Source organism: Epinephelus lanceolatus, chromosome 14 (genome assembly GCF_041903045.1).
Source record: "Epinephelus lanceolatus isolate andai-2023 chromosome 14, ASM4190304v1, whole genome shotgun sequence".
Classification (NCBI taxonomy): Eukaryota; Metazoa; Chordata; class Actinopteri; order Perciformes; family Serranidae; genus Epinephelus; species Epinephelus lanceolatus.
In genome coordinates this window covers 16,030,276-16,049,449 of record NC_135747.1, presented here as the reverse complement: position 1 = coordinate 16,049,449, position 19,174 = coordinate 16,030,276, and the positions used below count along the sequence as shown (strand labels likewise).

The window sequence follows — 19,174 nt, the reverse complement described above, 5'->3', positions numbered from 1 at the left end:
AAAACTAATCTACATGCAGGACGTGACTCTATTCAGAAAAGCCTCTGAACGTGACATTTCTATATATATTTTTTTAATATTTTGGCTGATAAGAAGCGGTATTTTTGGCAGGTAATTTTTTAGTTTACACCCCTTGGCAGTGAGCTAAAAAGTTAATTTCAGACACTGCCTACATGTCACGATGACAGAGCAAGGCAGTTTAACTTCTGTAAAATTCACAGTATGATTTCTTGCTCTGCTCATAGTGACAAGAAGATTTTTATGATAGTGTTGCACACTAACAAGGAACAGTCCTCAGAGTTGGAAAGAGATTATGGTGCTATCAACAGCCAGAAGTAAACACACCACTGCCATTTCAATCAACATCCAGACTTCAGCCTCCATTTCCAGCATATGTATGCTGGGGATGTCATTTCACCTTAGATATGGAAATATGTGTTTAACAATCCATGTGGGAATAAAAACTCTTTAGTTCAGCTTGCTGCACGGCACACCTGGGAATGCCATTTAAAATACCAACATTAACCTTCTTTTTAAACTTTGTTCCACACAAGTCTGTAACATTAACCCAGCCATCCGATGCTGCAAAGAGCTGTTTGTACGGCTAAATTGAGGTGGTGGTGTGGGATAGTCCGGGCTGTCCAGGCAATCCAAGCATTTCATATTTCATTCATATCTGTCAGTTATAGTACATCTCCCGGAGACATCTAGGAAATCAGAGTGGATAGAAAGGGGTTTTTTTGCTTCGTATTCTGGAGCCATGCAGGAAGAACAAACTGACATCCAAGTTTTATCTTAATAAATGGATGCTCCAAAAGAGACCACATGTTTACTGCAGGCTGACAATCTGAATATCTAAAATCTTGAGAATCTCTGTGAATTACGGTTTGAATTTCTCTCCTCAGGCAGATTATTACCACTGTCTTTTGGGCTCTTGTCTTTTGTAGTTTACTGCTCTGCTGAATGTGTTTACTTATCCGTGGGGAGCACAATCAAGGGGAAATTGCATGTTCATGGCGCAGATAACACAGACTGGCCACCAGCAGGAGACACTTTGGCTGAGGCCAATTTATCTCAAAAGCAAACTGTCACCAAGTTTTTCAGTGTAAGTATTCTCTAGATTAGACTGTCGTCCTGAGTGAATGGATTTCTGCAATAATCTTACACTTTTACAAATATCACATGGGCGAATTTTGCCTCTGCAAGCTTGTCTGTACATCCAACCAACATCTCTGCCACAGTATTTTGTAATGATGCAGCTGGCGTAACTGAGCAGGCGATCATGCCTTACAACAAGCTCACAGTACCCACAAAAAAGGAGATCCTTTCCAATAAAAAGAAGGCTGCACTCTCTACATTTATAAAATGAACTCTCCAGGGAAGGCAAAAATCTAAATCTCTTCCACATACAGGGACAGGACCTCAAACAGTCCCCCTTTTGCTTGGCTTCTAGCTCTTTTGTCCACAAACCAGCGGCGCAAGTACTGTCTAATGAGATGCTAATCCTGGCATCTTACGCTGGTGTTTGGAGGGGTGAGGGTTTTATTTATTCAGTGGCATCTACTCTGTATACAGGCGATGTCTGTTGAGATCAGGCCATAGTCCTGCATAACCTGCATTAGAAAGAGGCACGGTTAAAGGTGACCTCTTCCGAGTATCATCATAAGCTCTGTGAGGATCAGGTCTGATTCATTTTACACATCATAACTGACTTGTAAGAGCAGTTAGTTCAATTATTCAGACGTAAGAAAAGAGAAACATCTTTGTTGTGGTCTTATTCAAAAGGATATTTGAAGAGTGAAATTCACGTTGACATCTTGGCCCTATGGTGATGCTGGGAAATGTTCATTCTGGTAGTAATCTTCTGGAATATGTTAGTTGAATTGATATCAACCCTCTTTTCAAAGCTCTCACCATTAGATTTCTTTCAGATACTTGCCTAAGCAGAGAGATGTCATGCTAAAGGGGTGAGCAGCTGACTTTCTTGCAAGCTGAGTCATTCAGCAAGGAAATGAAGCAAATAATGGCTTGATTTGGAACACTTGAGCAGCATACGGCAGGTGGAAACAAGGGGGGAGGCTCTAATTCTGCTCTCGAGCCAGCTGGTCCTAAAGCAGGGCTGCAGCCAATCTCACTGACCGCTCTGTTTCCCACTGAGCTGTTTCAGCCGAAGGAGCTGTGCCAAGAGGTGTGGCGCCTCTCTTCAAATCACCTTTCTCCAGGCTTTACAAGGCTCTCTCCAGTTATAATCGTAACATAATCATGCCTACTACATCTATTGATCTGTTCACAGTACACTTCCACTGGAGCAGCCAAATGGTATCCTCAGGCGAAGCTCTTGCCAAGAGAGATATGATGACACCAATTAGATTACGCTGATATTCAAATACACAAAGGATTTATGTGGTGTGGGCAAGAATCTCAGACTTGCTTGGCTCACTGTGAAGCTTGGAAATGTATCCAGTTGTCAAACTGTCCCAGAAGTCCCTCAATGTCATGCTAATTAATTATTTATCATTACCTAAACGCACTAATTAATTGTCAGTTTAAGGGCATGCTTTTATGGAAGACATATTCAATCTGTCTCTGGGGATCACTTTCATCATGGTATACATACCAATTATTTATTAATATCCTGCTAATTCTTTTTAGAGTAGACACAGTGAAGGTCAGAGAGGCAGAAAAAAGCACAGTGATTTGTGAGTGAAGCCCACTGACATTTATCCCTTCCCGTGGACTTTCAAGATCTGTTTAGAAAGATGCCGTTACCCCCTTTCCTTATTCTCAAAGTGAATGTCAAGGACAGGCGTAAACAGCGATGCCATACCTCATTACTGGTCATATTTATTCTAAGGAGATGCCCTTATCACAGTGTTTATAATTAAATGGATGAGACCGCAAGTTTGAAAAGATCTGTCATTTTCTCACATCAAGTTCCTGGGGGGGTTGTTTAATGGATGAGCTATTTGTCTTTTCCAGCCATGGTGCATGTTATATGCTTTTCATCTCGTTGTAAGATCAGACAATCCCATTTTGAGTGGGTCTAATTATAGCAGCCTCCCATGAGTTGGCGTTAAACTACAGAAGCACGCAGACATCTGGTATTCAAATAATTGGCACACACAGAGAGGGTCCACGGCATTTTACAGATGTTCCTGTGCACTGTTTAAAATGTGTCAGGACACCCATTAGCTGCTTCTGAGATGACACCCAAAGTGCAAGAAACTGTAACTAGGAACTCAAACCTCCCGACTTCAAATACTCTGTCTGTTGTTAAGGGCAACTCAAATGCCACATCTTCAAGATCTTGAAACATTGCTAAAATATCAACAACAACAACAACAAAGAGATTAAAGTTTAATCGGAGTTCACTCATTATTTAATATTTTAAAGGCCAAACTTTTTGTGCCACAGCACATTTATCTTTCCAATGTTTTGATTTAACACTGCGTTAAGGTTCAGTGTGTGGAATATAGAATATATTATAAAATAATAAACATGTTTCTTTAGTGTATTATCACCTGAAAATAAAAGTCATTGTGTTTTTGTTACTTAAGAATGAACCATTTATCTAATATCTGTATCTAAAAATGGAAATGTTCCTTGTCTGGGGTGATCGCTTTGTTACGCTGTCATGTTTCTATAGTAACCCAGAATGGACAAACCAAACACTGGCTCTAGATAAAGCCATTAACATTATCTTATGTTATCATATAAGATGAGTACACATTAGCAGGTGCTGTGCTAGCAGCTCGTCTGGGACTAGCCAAACAGCATTAGAGGAACACTGATTTGTAATGTGAAACTGCTTTATTAAGTGTATTTACCAGTTTACCAGTCTGGTTGTTTTGGAAAGGAAGAGATCTCTGCGGATAATTCGGCTCCTGAACAGTGAATGCTAAAGGAATCCTAAATGGAGTTTCACACTTAGCACATGACAGAAGTTTCAGCCAGCTGCAATGTGCAATTCTTATTGCTAGATGCCGCTAAATCCCACACACTGCTCCTTTAAACCTGCACAACACTGACTGTTAGCTTTGCAACATTAACATTTCTCAGCATATACACACATATGGCTGCTACTGTGTAAGTGAATAGTTTAGAATTTACCCATTACGTGCACTACTTTAGTTTTACAGCATAGTACAATCAGCAAATTATGCTACACTGACAGATCAAAAAGTAGCATGGTATAAAATATTACCTGGAAATGAAACACACTGATCAACAGCACAGCTCCCGGAGACAGTCAAAAGGTTAGCTCTGGTCTGCTATGTCCGTGGTGCTCTGCCCCTGTGTCTCATAAATATAAGCATTTTATATGGTCTAAGTGAAATCTAGGACAGTAGGCTATTAATGGCCAAGGGACTCCTCTCCTGGGGCAACAGTGTTAATCGGAGCAATAGGTCTCCTTCCTGCTGGATCAATGTCAGCACAAATTTCAGATTGCTTTCCTGATGTGCGCCAAGTTATCTGTGATTCAACTTTAATAGGTTATTGAACGGAGCCAGCATTTAGGGAGCAGGGCCGTATTTCACGTTATTGACAATCAAATGCACACAACTTTCTCATTAGCATGCATTAGGAAAACACGGAATTAATCTTGACAACACCATCGGGGAACATGACTGGAGTTACACGCTTGTTTAAACAAACAAGCCTGACGGTGGCTCGGCATCACGTGAGGAGGGATGTAGGTAAATACAGCCTGACAGACGTTACACCGGACAAAAAGCTACTGTGCTAACTGAGGGAGAAGCATAAATAAAGAGAAAAAGGGATGACTGGAGACAACGGTGTTTTTTTTTTTTCTGACAATAAATTAAACATTGCATTATGCATGTATAATGATAAAGCAATCCACAATATCATCTTTAATGTTGCAAGACCTCAGTGCATCATGGCTTCACTCACTGTCATTTTGGATAAAATCATGGTTTTCAGCATGAATGCCACTTTAAAGATTTGTAGTGCATGAATCTGGTATCTCTGTTATGCAGGGCAAAACATGTCTAGATATTTCACATTTATTTGACCAACAAATTGGTTATCGGAGGTAAAGAATAGCATGTAATGGATAGTCATCCATTTTCATTTTCTTTACAATTTCACTGAAGCGCACACACACACGCACACACAAACACACACACACACACACACACACACACACACACTTGCACTAACAGCTATGCAAATGTTGCGTCCAAATGATATTAGGACTTGTGATGGGTGTGATTCTGATGCTCTAAGCAAGCTCATTATATTGTAATGCATTTGCTCTGACAATTCCTAACCAAAACACAGTGCTTGGATTCCAAAATGAGTGGTGGCAATTCAAGCTGGCTGTGTTAAATCAGATGACATTTCGCTGCACCTGAAGGTCAAGTGTTTTGTCAACATGGACAGAGCCTGACAACGAAGCTGCCAACATCATGTGAAAGATTGCCAGTCCACATGTCACCCAAACAAGATGCAGACATAACGCGTCTGAGAAGAAGGGAGGTTTGCCAATGTTGGTAAACAGTAAGATTTACATTGGTACAATGAAGGTTTGGATGTGGAGTGATACAACATCTATGTGTCTATATGCTGTTTTCTGGCCTGTGTCAGTTTGCAAAGCGTGAAACAATTAAGAAAGAACAAATTCATTATTCTGAACAAGTGGAAAGTGCAGAGAAAAGGGAAAAAGGGGACAAAATAGGACGCAACAACAATCAATTAATCGTTTTTAATATCAGAATTGTATTACAGCAATTTTCACCTTGCAATTTTGAGTGTAACATATAATTAAGTGTCTAAAGAAGCTGTAGCAAGTGTAAATTTAAGTCAATAACAGACGTGAAAAATGTGATAACGGTGCAGCTATTTTTTGTTTTTGTTTTTAAGTTTGCAAAACAGGGTCTTTAGTATTAACCCTTAGGAAAAGACAGCTTTAAAAAAAAGGATATATAATGTTGATATAAAGTGAGTGGGCTGTGTTTTTTTGCTGTTTAAAAAAGATTCAATATGAGTCAAAGCACGGTATTAATCCCCCAGGAGGAAACAGAGATACCAAGATATAGAAAATACTGACAACTTCATTGTTTATGGTGGGTCTCATGTCAATTTTAGATGAGTAGGTGGCAGGCAGCTCGAGTTTTCAAGTATATCAGACAGCTGGTGAACAAACTGAGTTGTCAGATCTATTCAAATATATCGCCCTTTTTTCTTTTCAAATGAGTTTATCTCCATTTTTTTCTTTTCTCTTTCTTCACACACTACCCCCCCGTTACTTGTACGTGTCATTTTATGTTTTGTGATTCAGTATCATCTTTTCTGTACATCTTAGTATGTCCATCTAGTCTACATGTATATGCACTAATTGGTGAATAAAGAGATTTTAAAAGGGAAAAGGTATCACCCTCAAGATCAGGACGTCCAGGATTTAGGTCGGTGATGCATTTTTTTTTTGTCTGTGAAGCAAACTTAGCTTAAGCTTAAATACAGATCTGTTGTTTCATTCAAAGAAAATGACCAGTATTTTAATTGCAATCAGAAATACCAAGATAAGATTTTATTAAAATCTCAAATCTTTCACCCAAATAAGCACCAGAGCACAATGAACAACCAAATGCCTCATTTGTTTTTTTTTTCAACATTCTGTTGGTTATGACTAAAGCCGCTCTGAATTATGCCAGGCTCCATCTGCAACCTAAATTCAAATTTGCCACAAGTGTTTAATCTGCCATTGATTCCTCTTGGCTGTACAAAACAGTATAAAGACATAACCAGGGTCGCTCCACAGCAAATGGCCTCAGTGATGGCCAGTAAGAACTGCTGACATTAGGAGGGCAATAACTTGAATTATTCAGCATTTTCTATTATGGAGTATATTGTTCCATAAGCTTGGTGTACATTATTAAATAATATAGAATGTCAGGGATTTTCATTAGGTGTGAACATTACAGTGGCAAAAAAAAAAAAAAAAAAATGCATTTGGTGCATTCGCTGCTGACCCAACCTCGAAGCCATTTGACAAATCATTGCATACATCTCCCAAGAGGAAGCTTCAAGGTATGCCAAATGTCATCATACAGGAAGCCCTGTTCAGTTGGTTTACACCACACAGTCATATAGATTCAGACAACATATCACACCTGTCATGACACCTTAGTGTTTATGTACAACTATTCAAACCTTGTTTGCATAACTGTAGCCAACAGTAATGTAGCCAGAGAGGAAAAGAGACAGGAAAGAGATGTTAAAAAGCATGTTGGTAATGTGCAGTGTGTGTGGTAACAAACTCGAAAAAGCAGCAAGGGGTGCAGGCAAGTGTGTGACATTAGACATAATTCAGAATAAGGGCCAAGTGTCCAGCCAAGCGGACAGACGAGGCCTTCATGTTCAGACTATGCCAGGGGTAAATATTCACTATGACATTTGTGCTGTATGCTGTTTCCATCGGCTGAATTGTAGCCGACTGACATTTTCATCCAAGTCACACTGGCCGTGATTTCTACATTTCAAATCTATTTAAAATATCACATACGCAGGGGGTGCGCACACTGAGTGGGAACACCAATAGACTGTAAGGTGTTCTTGCTACGAAGAGGTGATATAACACCTCTCTGACACAGTCTCACCCTCTGAGTTCAGTTTTCTGAGCTTTTCATCATATCCATCTTAGTTAGTTTTTCTGCCTTATTTTAATAGACTTTTAATTAAACAAAAAATAGGAAAAGGAAATTTTGAAAGGGACTCAAATCATGGGGCAGATACACATTTTTTTTTTTTTTACTTTCGTCAACATTACGAAATAGATAATTTGGCCTTGGTGGAATAAATGCCATACATCTTAAAATACAGTAGATGGCAGTAAAGTTCAATCGACTTTTTCATTGCTATTCTGCTGCTAGGGCAACTGCTTTGGTTCCTGTTACTTTCCTGTCAGCTACCAAGGAAACTATAAAAGAAGGAAAGGTCATGAAGTCAATAATAGGATTCAAATTGCATTGTTGCCGGACTTTGGTGCCACTTCTATTGAAGACACAGCAAACCACACTATAACCCATATCTTTGTTGTAATGTTTTTTTTTGTTTTGTTTTGTTTTGTTTTTAAATCTAAATGTGCACGTCTGTTTTCCTTGTTTTTGCTCTCCAAAAAGATCATGGCTTTGTCCAGCAGCTGCATATAGCTCAACTCAAGCCCATTTGCTCCAAGCTACATAACGATGCATTAACAAACGGGGCAGGTCCAACCTGTGACAGACTGCAATTATAACCAGATCAAGAATAAAAAACCAAGGAGGTCTTGCTGTTTGTAAAAAATGCAGACAACCAAGGAAAAAAAGCTGAGGCACTCCTTCTTCAGGTAAAAATATATAAAGTAACTTTTATTTGAGCAAAGGCAACAAGACAGATCTACGCGTATCGACGTATAACCAGATCAATTTATTAATGGCTCTGATTATTTTTCTAGATGGACTCAAGAGTTAGGTAAATATCCGCCAAACTAGGATTTAACCATAAGCTACAATGCCTTAAAATTTGCCTCAGTCATTTACATTCAGACTAATGTCATCTAACATTAGCCTATATTATTAGCTAGCACACACACAGCCTCATGATGAACGATTAAGCTAGCGAGGCTTTAACATTTGCTATAATCCGCGAACACAGTGGCTTCCTGTCTGTTTCCCTTACAGCTTCACAAGGATTGTTTCTTACTAACGTTAATGGTGTTATCTCTAAATTAATGTAGGGCATCTGCTAGCTAATGTTAGCAAATGCTAACTTAGTTCAGGTAGCATTTGTAACAACTACTGATAAGTGATAAAAGTTCAGATTTATATCACATTAACACATCATAGAGCTGGCTAACATTAGCCCCCCTGAATATTATTAAATATAATTAGTTTGAAGGTTGGTTAGTTATTGATAATCAAATACATGGCTTACAATACTACCTGCTAACATCAGGTAGGTACATCTTTATTGCAACAGTTGAGTTATGTTATGAGATTTTTCTGGTTTTCCCTGCTAGTTCAAAGTCACAAACGGCTGCCAGGAGACATTAAGCACTTAAGTTTGATACTTTCTGGTATGAACTCCAAATGATCCCACACACTGCACTCTCGTTTGAAACCTCTACTTTGGTGGCTCAAGTCCATGCTCTCAAACATTCACTCCTTCAGCGAGGAATGTGATACATATTGGAAATTGCTTCTGTGCAGTTGGACATGGCATTTAAATACAGAAAATGAAAAACTTCAGTTTTGTATCAGTTTATTTTACATCTGCAACATTATAGCCTTCATCATAATTTTGAAAATTCTATACTGTTATTTGTGTTTTCTAAATTTCAGTTTAGTTTTCATTAACGGAAATAACATTACTGCATTGAACCAAATTACACTATAAGGTGTCTCTATTTTTTTGTCCACCTCCTGCATGTGCTATCTCTCCCAAAGTAATTAAACCGTACGAGTGGGGGGGATGAGGAAGCACGAACCCATTATGTGGCGGTGGCCTAAAAGCAAGCTTGGTTAATTTTTCAGAGGAATTTCTACTAATGTATTCAGAGACTGGGAAACATGACAAAATAAAAAGCTCACATTGGCAGCTTAGAAGAAAAGTGTGCGTGTAAAGTGTGCTCGGCCAAAGGCCTTCATAATCATAGTTATCATGTATGGTGGATGCTACTCATCATCAATGTAAATTGTTTTTTTTAAAAAGCCTTATTATGACGGATGTGCAGAAGTACTGGAATGCTTCATTAATCAAAATAGAGTTTCAGTCTACCATTGTTTTTTAAAAGAAAACTGTATACTCTCTGCTAAAATCATTTATTAAGCTTTATTCAAACAGAGGTCAGCCTTTTCCTAAATACACTGATAATGTTAATGAGCTCTTCTAAAAATGATCCCAGGGAATAATACCGGCATTGTGGGCAGTGCCGTGAGTCAGGTTGAGATGTATTTGTTTGATAGGATCACTGAAGCAAATGAAACCTTTCAAACTGGTAATACAGAGACCCAGCCTGAAAATGCCACAACAATTTATTAGCAGTGTTAATGTGCAGAACATGCGCAAAATGGAAATCGAGAAGAGAGAAAGAGCATTACATGTCATTACCCCGACGACACTGCAACATGTAGACACACACGCTTCAATTGCAAGACCTAATTCAAATTCAGTAATCTTTGAGTTTGTTAAATTTCAGAGTAATCTAACCAGGCCCAAGGGTGCAATATCAATCAAAATTCCCTCTTGCTCTTTATTAGGTGGATCCTAATTCAGGCGGTGCTGTTTACGTGGAACTTCAGCATCAATCAGCTACATATGAAAAACTTCTATTTTGACTTCATGGATCTGACTTTAAATTTGATTTCACTTTATCAAAATGCTCATTCCTCCCCATCCCCACGCAGTCCAAGCTGTGAGTCATCTCGTGTTGCTCGATAATTTCAGCGCCCTTTAGGGAAGAGGTAGACAGTGTATATTGATTGATTTGGGCTGGATATACGCTAAAACAAACAGATATCTTGTTCTAAAGATCAAATTCTTCACCAACTCTGGCGGCATTAACAAATGCAGCTGAGACTGGGCCCCAAAACACAGGCACAAGATAATTAGTCACACCAAGCTTGGAGTAGGAAGGGCAGGGAAGCAATCTGACTGAAGGATGTATTGATCCTGCAGAGAGGGAGGGGCCCCTGGTCAGGAGTCATGATCAATCTTGCGAGCCAACTCTCTCAATCTGTGATGAAACCTGTGTGTGTTTGTATGGGGAAGCATTCTATCTACACTATACACACTCTAAATACACATGTTGGTGTGTGTGTGTGTGTGTGTGTGTGCAGCCACATTAACACTACCAACAGCTTGGTGTATGACTTGTCAGAAAGAGACAAATGCCTGTGTGAGTAAAAGACTCCCAGGGGTTAGAGGAGGGGGGTTTAGTGGTACCACAACATCGGAAGCCTTTATCGTTGAGTTAAAAGCCATCCCTGAGCCGGAGATTCTCCCCATCAAACCGAGCGCTCCAAACCTTGGCACAGTGAGAGGTTTTAAAACTGGCTCAGGGAGTGATAGAAGGGGTAAATCTTCCCAAATATAAACTGTTTGCATATTGGTGTTATCCAGTGGCTGGTCACAGGTGGGTTTCATCTGATTAGACAGTGGTGATGCATATCAGGGGGTGCAGCCGACCAATTGCACTGTAATTCATCTTCCTCTGATAGGAGGAGAAGGAGGAGCTGGGAAAGGAGTGCAGTGGGACTGAAGTAGGTTGCAAAAGCAGCAGTCCTCCCTTTAGCTTCAAAAGATATGGGATCAATGTTCAGTTATTTCTTTTCGCATTTGGCAGGAAGGGTAAAATAAAGAAAAAAGATGCCGTGTGTATTTGTTTGTTTCTGGGTTGTGGGGGGGTGTAATAATGCTCAGTGCCGGCCTCCAGGGTCGGGTGTGTGGATCAGATATCAGACAGCATGCTAAGCTGCAGGGACACCCACAGCAGTGGAACTGTAGACGGCTAATTGACAGGCTGTTGGAGACGAAGCCGGTCCAGATAGCCAGTCACTTTCACGCTCCCACACTCCCCGCTCTCCACCAGGGGGAAGGTGGGTGGCACAGCGAGACGTGCGCGTGAGTGTGAGTGTGTGGGTGGGTGGGTATGCTGTTAAGGGGTGCGTGCAGACCCACTAGGGAGGTGGATGTCACTCTCACAGTCATCTGCACATGTAGACAGCACATTTTCACACATACACACAAACATATATATACACAACACTGAGAATGGAAGCGTGTGTGCAGGAGTTTTCACAGGACTTGCGGACATAGTCAGGGGTTGTATTTCTTGAGGTTACAGGGATGATCACACTTTCTGTCTTTCCACAGATGCTGGAAAACCACACGCCTTGTAAGAGAGACTGACGAAGTGGTGCGACCTTGCACCTGAAAGTTAGAAATGAAATCTGTGCATGGCAACACAGCCAGAAAATGTATAACTTGTTTTGCAATAGAAGTAAAGCCAGATCGCTCTACCGGACACGTTGTTGGTTTGGTGACTCATCTCTGTACAATTGCACCTTGAAGTCTTTCTCTGCATTGCTCGTACAAGCCCTATAGGTAAAATTCACACACGCCACACTCGAATACAAATATTATGAATATGCTTTTCCTTTTAAGGCTGTATGCATATTTTTTCTTTGCCAACAATGATTTTTTTCTTATGAACCACACAGGAGCAGCATACGTATTGAGATCAACTCACAATAATGTCCCTGATTGATTTACATTGATGTGGTTTAAGATTTCATCCCAGTATGAAGGATAGGACAAGCGGAGGGGGGGTGAATATCATCTATGGCTTACACTATTAAACTTTCAATTATCTATAAAACACACAATAGAGGCTTCAGTCAGTGTAATGACAGATTGCAGGTGGAGAGCTCTTCAGTGTTGTCCCCGTTAACCCAGGTTTTTATAGCTCACCTCGCATGCCACCCTATAGCTGTTTAGTTATCTCCATGAATATATGCAGAAGGGATCTGTCCTTGCTGAGAGCAAAATCTGATAATGCAGCAGCAAACACAGCAGAGAGTCAGAGCAAACCAATTCAGAGCTCTGTTTAAAAAAGAAAAAAAAAAGCCAAAGGGCTTGCTGCTCATCTCTGCGACAGCACAACACAATAGATGAACAATTATTCAGAGTTAGACTGGAAGAAAAATAATCTATTTATTCATGGCTTGTTGAATCAGCTTTATCTTCTGTGATTAATCCAAGTCAATAATGTAATCTTTAATTATAAAGAATGGCCTTATTACCTACGTCAAATAATCACGCCGGTCCACGATGCTGGGAAGGGGAAAACAAATTTCTCAGCTACGTGATTATGCGTTTTCCTGCCATAAATTAGAGGAGCAACACAATTTTGTTCTGGCCCAGAGACGTGTCGTTATTTAAATCTTTTGAACACTGAATGCACAGAAGCCAATTAATGATTTTCTGTAATAAACTGATAACTTAAAATGGAGGGCGAAAACATCATTTCCACACTGGATTTTTTGGTGATTCAAGTATTTTAAAGCACACAGTTCAGACAGTGTGTTTCGCCTAAATTTACCATTCAAATGAAATGATGAACTCAATTATGAGCAATTACTTGGATTTCATTGTGGAATAAAACAAAACGGTAAGCCGAGGTCTATTGCACAAAACAAGGTCTGTTTACAGAGGAGGCTAAAATGTCACAAAATATTTCCATTATATTTCATCATGCAAAATTCCCAAGAGCCCAACATCTATGTAGCTATTATCAAAATGAAACATCTGGAGCACACATGGTGATCAATCGAAAGAAAACACATTACAAGCAGCCGATCCTACAGGAGGGCCCCATGAGAGGACGAATAATGACCAAGGCGCGCAGGAGATGTGGGTTTGTACATGCTTGTGTGCAATTAATAGCACATGCACCACCTGTAATAATGGCCTTCCTGCTGTAACAAATGATGTGCAATTTGTAGTTACAAAATACACACTCACGCATACACAAACAGAGGAGTGAACGCGTGTGACCGAGTTTGCACTCTACTACTTTTACATTCTGCTCTCCTGCCTGGTCCCACAGCTCCCAGTCCATCCTCCCTATGCACTCCCAGTTTTGTTCCCCACCAGGACTCAGAGTAAGTGATTTGTCATGCGTGGAGGCAGCAAGTAGCCTGTAACAAATCTAACTGACAGCCCCCGAAAATGCAGATCACATAGCCGACAGAGAGGAAACAGCAGCTTCGGGAACTTTCAACAGGATCTTAATCTGTGATGAAGTCGCCCAGTGTCCAAAGAGAGCTACAGGACACTTCATAGACTGACACGGGACAGACATTTCCTGGATGTCAGAATTGTCTGCTAATTAATGTACTCAGAGAGGACTGAGTGTCAAAGTGTCGGAGGACATCGCCGTCAAACGTTCTAGAAGCACATTATAAACTTTTAGTCATGTTGTTGCTTCAGACTGAATTGCGTCAAACTTTTTGGCTCCCCTGAGGAGCATGACATTTTCTTTTGCCTGATGAAACAACTGAGAAAATCTCTTAGAGGGGGATCCATTCTCATGTCACAGGTAATTTTATGTTTTCAAGTGAGGGGTCGCCTTAAAGACAACAAAGAAAAAAAAAAAAAATTCCTCAATACGCTGCTGGAGAAACCCAGTGAGAAGCAGTGAAATGTCATTATTTCTTTAGTGTAATTTGGAACATTAGAGGTAATGTGGAGCCATCTCCGTGATAAGACAGAATCTTTAGGTCTCAGGAAGGTGAGCATATCAATGTTCAACATACCCTATTAAGACTTGACACCCACACTTTATCATCACTAAAGCAATTGCATATTCCTATTCCTGCAGGAGAGATGGGGAAATCCATCTCCGGCAAGGACAGTGCCTTTAATAAATAGTGCACAGAACACAGGCACAAACTCTCCCTCTTTCACCTGACCCCCTCTCTCTTTCTCTCCCTCTCTCTCACGCACACTTTCCCTCTCTCATGGAAATTGTTTCATTCCTTTTAGTCAATCTGGCTAATGCAAAAATCATGTATGTCTGTCTTTAAATATTTAATCTTAACAGCAGCAAGATTGAAATACAACGTTGAAGAAGCATTACTCCTTCCCTCCTGAAAGGTACAAGAGCTCAGAGAGAGAAAGCCAGAGAGAGAGGGAGAGAGGCAGCTGCTCTGCAATGTCAGAAAGAGAGAGGGGGAGCGACAGGGAGAGATGGAAAAGAGAGGAAGAAGAGACTCGGCTATTTTCGATGACAATTTTGTTGCCATGCACTCTCAGCTACTGGAGTTGGAAGCAGCATTAAAGCACAGTTTGCCTTAGAAAAGTATACAACCACATACGACAGCTCTCCATTTCTCTCTTTCGGGAGCAGCCTTTGTTCTTTGACATAATAGATTCGAGTACAGGCTGAAACACACGGCTGGAGAGAAGCACTGTTGCTGCTTAGAACTTAGTGAGACGAGATACAGCTCAATGACTGAGCCAAAGTCATGAATCTTGCATGCAGAAATGTATCGTGGGAACCACATGGCCCCTGGAGATGAGTACACGCACAAAGAGAATTTCAATTCCTCTTGCCTTAAAGTATTCATTTTGCTTTCATGCATATCGGAAGTTTTGTATGAACAAGACAAGTCTTGTAAAGCTGTGTTTGTATGATTCCTAAAATGTGAAAATGTTGCTTTTACTGAACTTGTTTTACACAGAAAGTTTTCATGAAACCAATAAATCACAATGGTGTAATGCAATATGATAGGAGCTTGGCAAAGACAGAACTTTGAGAAACTTTTTCACTCACCACAGAGAAGTCCTCGACTGAACAGTTCTGTCCACTGAAATTGCAGCTCATGAGCATCTCTTCTAACTGATGTCCTGTCCTGTTGAAGATGTCCTGCATGTCAGGGGCAGGATACATTAAATCAGTGGGTTTGTGCCCATCCTTGTTTTTGGGGGGCAGACCTGTCAAGTTAGCCAGGTGGTAGATGTCGGCATCGGTGAGCGCGGAGAAGCGAAAGCGGTTGATGTTGCAGATGGTCACAGCGGGGAAAACCATCTCTGGGGTCGCCTCCTCATTCAGAGCCGTGACATGAGGGTGCTCCAGGTAAGAGATGGCACACTTAGCTGCTTGGTATAGAAACAGCGCCAGTGAAGTCAAAAAGGCAAGTGCCCAGAGAGTCTGCCGGATGCCCAGGCGACCAGAGACAAAGATGTGGTTAATCCCATGAAGAGAGCAGGAGTTAGCAAACCCGGCCAAGTCCTTAGTCGGAGGTGTGCAGCTCTCCTCGATCAGGCTCTCCTTGTCCCCATCCTGTTTGCTTTTCTGCTTCTCATCCTCCTCTGCAAATTTGATTTTGCAAACAAATTCGATAGGCATGGGGGCAGCCAGGTCTGCGTTTTGGTTTTGTTTTTGATGGCAGCTATCAGCCCTGGATCACTTCCCTCCTACTTCCTTGGCTTTTGTCCTCTGAGCAGGAAACAACTCCAGAAAGAAGAGAAAAAGACAGGAGAGAGTTTGTTGCTGCTGCTGCCGCTGCTGCCTCTGCTGTGACTGATAGTGCTGCTGCTGCTTCTGCCGCCACGGCTCCTAGTGACTAGAGCACTGCTGCTGCTGTGCCGCTACTGCTCTGAACGCTTGTCTCACTACTTGATCAGCTCACACAGTCTCGCTTATCAGCAGTAATACAGCTGTCAAATAAAAAAACACCCTTGTACACTGCCTCAGACCCACAGATGAAAATGCAGCATTTTCAGTCGGACTAAAATAGGCACAGGGTACTTAATAATTCATGAGAAGGTAACATTGTGATTATTTCCTCCTCACTGGCGCGAGCCGCAACTTCCCGCGGTCATCCCAGCACTTCCCGCAGACAGCCCCCTCCTGCCTAATCCACTTGTTTGGACGGGCGCCTCCACTTCTTGACCTGAATAAAGTTGGTGTCAAAGGTTGTTCTGCCAAACATCCGGTGTTTGATGCGCATCGCAGGGGGTCAGCGCTTTTTAATGCCACTCCTAAAGAGTTCTCTAGAGAATCCCTAATTGAAACAATAATGAGGAGTGCGAGAAGTGGAATTGAGCACAAGCGACTCCTGGCAATCAATCTTGTCTTTGCAACAAAAAAGTAAAAGACTATTGATCGAGCGAAGGTGTCTGTCAGAGATTAAGAGAGGCAGTACAACGGTGTTTTCTTATCAGGAACTAATGGAAGCATCACAAGACTCCTGCACGAATTTGAATTAGTGAATGCCTCCTAATCGGGACCCCGATGCTGCTAAAGATGTTGAAATAAAGTATTGATCTGCCTCCGTCCCCATCCTTTACAGTGTGTGTCTTAGTGCTGTTAATGGCCCTTTTCCAAGTTGCCAAACAAAATTATGCAAATGCGAGGCAGAAAAGTGAGAGCCCTAATGCATGTTATTCCCCTTTAAATGGAATTAGTCATGCGGGTCACATTCGCATCACAAGGGGCTGGGACCTCTAGAGAAAAGGCATATTTAAAAGTGAATTCAACCGCTACAAATACACGTGCCAAGTCAAGTCCGAGAGAGCATCAGAAATGCGAGATTACTCAAAAATGCAGAATGAATAAGGGTACAACAGAGACCTGCTTTTTCTTACCCCCCAACCATTTTCTTGATGATGCTGAACTGTAAAACATCATCATTTATGCTTGAAAATTTCTGGCATAATTAAACACTAAATGTTAAGAATAATCAGATTAGAATTCTATAATTAATATCTCTGGCTCGATAAAAATCAGCATCTCCTTTAGGGACAAAACAATGTAACAACAAAAATCCCCAAACCGCCTTTTTTCCTTTATATTTTTTGTCATTGCCTCAGACATTTGCTTTTTATACTTTTTTTCATAGTAGGATTGTCTTTTGATGGTGTGTTCCTCTGCTAGATAAACAGATATCTAGGATATTTCCTTTACTTGACAGAAGTGAAGCATCCATGGTTTAGCTATGCCTCTGGCAGGCACTGAGGTCTGCTAACCACAGAGTGTTTTATGTAGTCACTCCCAGAGGATGCTGGGCTTATTTACAGTCTCACAGAGGAAATGAAAGCTCACAGTCCACGCCATGACTAAATACCAAATGTGAATAAAAAACACGCAGGCACATCTGGCACATGAAAACCATTCAAGGAGTGCATGGCATTACGTTTGTTTGTCAGAGCCAATAACACTCCAAACCCCAGGCCTGTTTTCTGTTTGATGCCCTAAAAATGAGATACAATGGATTAAATGTCGCTGACCTTCAAGTCATTTTTTACACTGTCAATAATGTCTCATTCTGCAGGACTATTTACATTGCAAATGTATTAGCGAGGGCTGTTGTTGGGCTTCAAGGTCACTTCTTACACAACCATAAGTAGCTAGTTTGAATTAAAACTTTATACAGATTATGAATGACATGACCCAAGTGCTTTTCTCCTTTTTAAATACAAGGCTTCTCTGCGAATGGAAATGTTGCAAAATATGCTTGAGAAGGCTAAAAATTGGTTGGTTTATTGAAAAGTAAAAGTAGGAGAAAGAACTGGAAGATGTGAACAGATGATGTCCTCCCTAAAAGAGCAGGCAGACAGTTTTATCATCATCTCGTCCAAAAGCTCCATCTATTGGACGCCTCTGTGGATAACTGTTGCTTTCATGCAAACTGCAGGGGGGCAATTTAGGACACATTTAAATTGACTGAATATTATTAATTAATTGTTTCTGCTATTTGTATATGAAATATGTATTTCAATTACTTTTATGCATTTTGAAATTGTTAAAAAAATCAAATGTAATTTGAAACAAGATACTAAAGAGAGGAGTAATTTTGTATTTTCGTGATGCTCAAAATACTTTCTCAAGGATTCATAAAACATAAAACAAGACTAGGTCAAAAACTAGTATATGGCTGGACTGTATTTAAAGTGCAAGAAGGCTTTTATTTTGAAATGAGCACTTTTAATCTGTTAAAGGAAATGGCAGATTTCACTAAGTCATGGCCTTGCGGACCTACGGACTTTAGCTCAGCTACATCCCTGGACCAGCTGTAGTTGTCCAGGCAACAACTTCTAATAAATACAAGTTACAGCTAAGAACAGTATACTAGACACAGTCACGCAGCAGCAGAAACCTGCTTTCACTGTACCCACTGCTCCTTTCTCCTCCAGTTTACACAACTCTTCCCTCTGCAGTGTCGGTCGGTAAGTCCCCATACAAAATGAAGGAGGCTGCACACCCACTGGTCACAATGCAAGTTCCGCCAATGACGATACTTTGTAAATCTTCCTAGCAGCGCCAATGAATCGGCCAATCTAATAAACTGGTTGACCACTAATATTTTCACATATAAAATTCGACATTTTTAATCCTGACTATAAGAAATGTCATTTTTGAGTAAAAACACAGAGTGCAAACTCATCTGGGATGAAAAAGCCCCCCCCCCCCTTTATAACTATCAGCTTCAGCTAGAAATGTCAATTTCCAGTCAATTTCAGCATGACATTATAGGGAAAAACACAACCTAGAATTAAGGTAATCCTATTACTACAAAAGCAATGTAAGGGAGACATCAGTTCAGGGCAATAAAGCAAAAAACAGCCAAGAGAGTGCAGAGCTGGGTCCAAAACTACATTAAAG

General features: G+C 40.7%; 1 protein-coding gene across 1 annotated transcript in view; it reads right to left on the bottom strand.

The window, feature by feature from the left end:
• The window catches only part of asic4a (acid-sensing (proton-gated) ion channel family member 4a), a 127,281-nt gene extending 111,253 nt beyond the window's left edge, over positions 1–16,028 (bottom strand). Inside the window, exon 1 of the mRNA XM_033614231.2 lies at positions 15,341–16,028. Coding sequence (XP_033470122.2) covers positions 15,341–15,916 — 576 coding nt within the window. The 5' untranslated portion in view covers positions 15,917–16,028. The remainder of the gene's footprint in view (positions 1–15,340) is intronic.
• Positions 16,029–19,174: the final 3,146 nt, after the last annotated feature.